At 41.7% G+C, this 6,038-nt stretch overlaps 1 protein-coding gene across 1 annotated transcript; it reads right to left on the bottom strand.

Annotated features, from left to right (window-relative positions):
• Positions 1–2,133: 2,133 nt before the first annotated feature.
• Positions 2,134–5,811, bottom strand: LOC113034244 (uncharacterized). The gene is made up of 5 exons (XM_026188649.2): positions 5,028–5,811; positions 4,776–4,939; positions 3,326–3,568; positions 3,017–3,214; positions 2,134–2,916 (listed from the first exon to the last, which is right to left on the bottom strand). The coding sequence occupies exons 1-5, from the start codon at positions 5,261–5,263 to the stop codon at positions 2,726–2,728; spliced, it is 1,032 nt and encodes a 343-aa protein (XP_026044434.1). The 5' UTR covers positions 5,264–5,811; the 3' UTR covers positions 2,134–2,725.
• Positions 5,812–6,038: the final 227 nt, after the last annotated feature.

The raw sequence follows: 6,038 nt of genomic DNA, 5'->3' as shown, positions 1-6,038 counted from the left end.
GAAGAAAGGTTAATTTATTGCACATTATTTGCCATTTTGGAGAATATGCTAACGTGCTTATGCGCAGACAGTTAATAATAACAATATTAAAATAGACACCGCTTACAGTGAATACAGGCTCTTTTCAGCTAGTTTTTAATTAAAATCAAAATGTCAATCTAAAGTTGGCGCTAACTTTTACTGGACCTGGCAGTGAAGTCAGATTATACCTGCAGTCCCTTCCTGAATTCTTGTTTACGCAGAACTACAACAGACACTTGTCCTGATTTTGTCCTTTTAAAACGCCACTTTTTTCAATCCCATGCACTGAACGTTTTCAAATATATAATACAGGCTCTAAGTCTCCGTGTTAAATATTGTGACAAATCCTTGAATTTAAAAATTTCAGCTATTCAACAAATATTGTGAAGTAAAACAAACAAACAAACAAACAAACAACACACCCCTTTCAAAAAATTCTTTAAAATTAAGACTGTGACCTTACAATAATGACTAAATTGGGGATTACTTTATTTTTTTCAGCGAAAGAGAAGGCTCAAAGGAGATGCCACCTGTCAGAAAATGTATTTCTTATGTTGAAGGAAAAACAGTCTTTAAGATTATGTTTGACAACAATTTGGTGTAAACTAAATAAAGCTCAAACAAGGAATGCAAGAATATTTACAGCAAACCCTGAGGAATGCACCAGAGTCATGTGTTAAAGCACCAGGTGCACTGATGCAGAGGACACTCAATGTTGAAACTGCGTCTGATCTTTCACAAGTGATTTCTTATTTTCCAGCAGGTTTTTAGGTCAGAGGCGGTTGTGCACGGGAACTGTGCACCGCACCTCTAAATTAGAAAACCAGTGCTTTCTACTCTCTGTTCTTACTCTTATTGTCTGAGAGAGCAGCTGCTCTTTAGCTTTTTGAGACATTTTGACTTGTCACAAAGGGAAAAGCACATAAATAAATCAAACGATGCCTGAATACCATTTAGCTGCTTTAGCCTCAGGGTCCTGACATTGTGCATGCTGCCATGGTTTAATGGGACACTTTAACTCAGTGGTTCCCAAAAGTTTTTTGCTAGCCCCCCTTTGTTTTACAAGAAAAATGTGCGCGCGCGCACACGCACGCACAAACACATCCTCCAACCACACACACCCATATTTTGCTCCATTGCGGTTTATTTCACACCTCAAACATTTAGTAAACAATTAAGCAAATACAAGTAATCTGCAATAAATTACAGGTAGTAAGGAAATAATCTAACTCTTTAACGCTACGTCCGCACCTGCGCGGGTATTTTTGAAAACGCAGCTGTTTCGTCCACACGTAAAACGGAGATTTTTTAAAACTCCTTTTTTGCGTTTACGTGTGGACGAGGAATACAGAGTTCCTCATGCAACGTCAAAGGTATGTGCCTTTATTCACGTCACGCTGTGCGCCACGTTATTGTTTACATGAGATGAATTGCAGAATAGCAGATAGTCAGATTAACAATATTTTGTCTCTATCTTCAGGTTTTACACGCTTACACACACGCAGTTACTGTCCCTCTATTTAGAAAGGCAGAGGCGTCACGGTGTAATTATTTTACATGTAGTTGTTTTTTTTCCTGTGTAATAATATTCAACATTGTTATCAATACATTTTTCAAAAATGCCTCTCTGTGCAAAATGGGTTTAAAAACATAAACAACTGTGGATACTGTTTGTCCGTGATTTGGAGAGCCCAGCGCTGCTCCCAATGATGGGAAAACTAATTCTGCAGGGGAGACCTACCTCGGCACTTGTGCAGGTGAAACCAAAGGGCAGATATGCTTCACCATATTTTCTAGTCTTTGGCTTAGAATGAAGTTGGTTTGGAAACATATTCAGTGATGCTTCATCTCCTGCTTTGCGTTTGTGTGGGCGCCCCGTGCTAGCAGTGTCCAAGCATCCCCCCCCCATGCAATGACTCTGCGCCCCCCCTAGGGCGCGGGCCCCACACTTTGGGAAGGTCTGCTTTAACTGATCAGAGATACAATTAATGATATTATTACTCACAAGGAAATACCTGGAAACACCTTATCTGCTTACTGGTAAGCACTGAATGGTAATATAGTATATAAGTAATATTTAGTCAGAACAGAATGAAAACATCCACAAGTGTGCTCATTTATTCCTCATTTATTAGACACACAACTCTCCTCTGAACAGCCGACAATGAGCCGACAATGAGCCGACTAAACGAAAACAGCTGGTTATGAGCTAACTCAATACCAGCTAACGATAGGATCAAGTATCCTTGAAACCAGCATTCCCTCTGATAAACAGCTTGATTATATTCTCACATCATATGAGAGTTAATTCGCCAAGTGTCTGAATCTACTTCAAAGCAGCAAACAAGAGCAGCTGGCAGACTAACAGCAGCAAAAAACAGCAGCGCTTATGACAGAAAAGTTCAGAAAAGTTTGACATTATTCAACATATTCAAAAATACTGTGTAGAAAAACATATTTGTTTTACACAAACAGTAGTAGAAATACGCCAGCCAGCAGCAGCTGGCTAAATGTAATGGTTTTGATCTCTCTTAGGTGACTAAAACTTTTTGTTCTATAACAGCCACCGTAGCTGAGATTATGCACTTGAATTGGGAGGTGTAAGAAAACAGAATTCAGTTGACTGTAACCTGCCAATCTACTGACAGTCAAACTGTTAACAGTGAAAATCTGAACAACAAATAACAACATTCTTTGTTAATCATCAACACCTAGAAATCAGTCCCACCAGGTGAGCTTTGCCCCCTCTGTGTTGCTGCATCTGAAAGTAGAGGCTTTGGGACTGATGCTTATTTTCGGGTGCTTCCCAAAAACTGACCGTCACCTTTCCTGGAACCAGCAGAGGCTCCTTAAACTGGGCAGTGACGGTAATGGGAGCGGTGATCACTTTAACCCCTGTTGGCAAAACAGAGCAGCTAGCTGACACCCTAGAACAGGACAGAGCCATCCTTCATAGAGATAATTAATACTGTTATCGTCTGATAAATCGCATTACCTTTGTGCTTTTCAATTTCAGCCAAGCAGACAGAGAACATCCAGAGACTCGGTACTCTGTGAGGAGTGAATCTAAAGAGCCTGGCCGGCAGAGAGAGGAGCTTACATGGAAAACTCCATGTACACTTCAGGTCAGGAGTCCAGGGAACTTTGAGCTCCACCTGCTTCAGAGTGTCCGGTGCTGGCTCATCTTTCTCACCTGCCAGAACAAAGATCAAAGTCATGGTGATCAGGTGAGTTAAAGCCCCAAGTGTGCCGTCGCTTTAAAAACACAAATATTCTGAAGGGGAACCACCGTGACACTACTCACTCTCATTTTCATTCTTAGGTGAACATCTGATGGCTTTGTGAAGCTTGTTTTCGGAAAGCAGTGTCAGGATGCTCTCCCACACTACGCATCTGGAGCGGGAAGTAGCAGACAGACAGATGTCCACCTCCACCCCTAGATCAGTCGGCTGGTACCCCAGGACTTGCACCCGCAGGGTGAATGGACCCTTCTTCAGCTCATCGATTGGCTGAAAGGTTTTTAAACTCTGACGCACATGGACAAGACCTAAAAAAAACATTTAAAACACTCAAAGTTGGATAATTTTCTTTTAAAACCTGCAGTACACATAAAATGATGAAGATTGAAATCACTTAAAAAAGTAAATACTGTACATAATTTCAAATGATGGACTAAAAACATTTAAATATTAAAGTTTTTTTTTTTACTGGGAAAAACACCTTTTTTGGTAAACAATGTAGTCGGTGCACTAAGTCAAGCTTTTTAAAAAATGGTTAGTTTTCATTCCTGTCCTTGTGTTTTCCAGTAAATTTGAATTTTCTTTTAGTTGTGACTGACTGCTTTTGTGAGCAAAGTGAAATAAATGGATAAATAGATACTTTTTGTGGTTTTCCAAGGTGAGTATGTCTTCAGCAAATTAAAATGGCACTTGTGGGGTTCTTGCATTAGCTGGTTTGTCTTCTAGTGAAACTCATTTGAGCCTGCAATACTGGTGCCTTCGCTATTTGTTTGAAATCCATCTGTCCATACATTTTCTACCACCTGAAGAAAGAGCCAACTCTTCACGGGACAAAAGACCAGGAAGGCACCAAGTCCAGATCGTGTGCCACCTTCTGCACTGATTACCTGGCCCCATCTTGACACTGATCTTCAGCAGATCCCTGGAGCAATTCATCACTGTAGGGACACTCTCCAGCACCCCAAGAAGGCTGGGTACTCTGACCTGTAGTTCAACTGGGTAGTGAATCGGGGTTGAATACCCACCTCTGCCTGCTGCCTCTCAACGAGGGCAACTCCGGATTGGTACAAACTCCAGCCCCTGTCCAGCAGACTGCGGTGAGGTGAGACTGACTATATCTAGGAAAGATCTCCCAACCTCTCACCTAAGCTCAGCATCCTTCCCCACCAGAGAGGTGATGTTATATGCCCCAATAGCCAGCCTCAGCAACCAGGGATTAGACATCGCACACGACCATTACAACTTCTCTTGTGGGTGATGACCCCACAGTATGGCCCACTTGGGATCACTACTTTTAAATGTAGCCACAGAGTTTTGATGTAGTATTTTGTACAACAATCAAATATTGAAATCAAAGCAATTTTGGCAATAAAATGTACCCATCAAGTTTCCACTGAGTTGAGATATCAGCAAAAGAATCAGTCTGGTTAAAGACGCCGTGTCATAGAATCATAATACTTTATCATTCCCTGAAAAAGCTCTATAAATGTGTGTCTTGTGTTATCTATGTCTTACCTGCTGGGCTGAGCCTGAAGTTTTCATGAGTTAACAACATAAGGAGAGGTCTGCCGCAGAGAAACTCCGGGAAGCACAGCGGGATGTCTCTGTATTCACTGTCTGGATAATCCCAACCATAACCTGCAGCACTGCAGAACCTCCGCAACAGAGCATCCTCCACCCTTAGAGACACATACACAAACTCAAGAGGACCTGCTCCCAGCTATTTTACAGTTCAAATGCATGCGTAAAACGTTAGGCCGCACTCACCTGCAGCTGACCACTGTATAACCAGCTTCTTGTTTCTCTGTACCGTATAAGCAGCCTGCTCTCCGGGTCACTCTTCTGCTCAGGTATTTCATGTAAACATACGCATCACTCGGAAGTTTGTCGCTATGCAGTTCGGTTGTTTTCAGCAGCTTGTGAGCGCAGTAAACGTGAACGTAAACCAAATACACGGAACATACAGACAGTGAGGCCACAATGTAACTCTGCGCATTCCCCATTATCGATTATAATATCCATGTAGGCTCACAGATACCGCTTAGCAAGGTGAGCTCCAAGTGCATGCAACAGTACGGCAAGCGCCCTGGGACAAACAGTGCGCTTTCGGCTCATCAGCAATGAAACTCGCACTCGGTGACGTTTTTAAAAAAATCTTTACTGTCGATGCACAATCACTTATTCCACAATTATTTTACATATTTTTCAGAGTATAAATTACAGCTGTTTCATAGTCGGCTCCTCTCACCAATTTACTAGTACAGTGTAAAAATATTTATTTTTGCTTACTGTCTGAAAAGTTCAAACTATTCAGCAATTCGCTATTTATTTATTTATTTTTCCAAAACGAAAGGGAGATGTCACTCTTATTGGCTGCAAAGAGAGCTTAACAAAAAAACAAAACAAAACCATCCAACAACTCATGTATAGAAATATACAAAGAGAACATTCATATCCAGGCTGAAGGGGACATTGTGTCTTCTTCAGTGGTTCCTGAGGTGACGGAGATGTCCTGACTCATCTGTCCCGTCCCCGCTTTTAAACTTCTTCACCCAAATAGAAGCAGCAGTACAATGCAGACTGAATTCACTGCGATCAGCGGCACTGCAGGGGAAAATAAAACATGACATGGTCTGAGCCAAGAGAAGTTAAAATGATCCAAGTCACTCTGTCTGAAGAATACTGAGTGTGTGATAAAGTGGAAACCCACCTCTCATGACTGTCCTGACGGAGCGGATAAGATTCATTAGCTGGACTTTGATGCCTGGTTCATCACCA

This window comes from Astatotilapia calliptera, chromosome 12, assembly GCF_964374335.1.
Source record: "Astatotilapia calliptera chromosome 12, fAstCal68.1, whole genome shotgun sequence".
Taxonomy (NCBI): Eukaryota; Metazoa; Chordata; class Actinopteri; order Cichliformes; family Cichlidae; genus Astatotilapia; species Astatotilapia calliptera.
Note: the sequence above shows the minus strand (reverse complement) of the source record. Positions and strands in the feature narration are given on the sequence as shown.

Coding starts and splice junctions, on each gene's coding strand:
- LOC113034244 (XM_026188649.2), bottom strand. CDS start 5,263: ATGGGGAATGCGCAGAGTTACATTGTGGCCTCACTGTCTGTATGTTCC. Junction 3,569..4,775: donor CTTCAGGCTCAGCCCAGCAG/GTAAGACATAGA, acceptor TGTTTTTTTTAG/GTCTTGTCCATGTGCGTCAG. Junction 2,917..3,016: donor TGAAATTGAAAAGCACAAAG/GTAATGCGATTT, acceptor TTTTGCCAACAG/GGGTTAAAGTGATCACCGCT.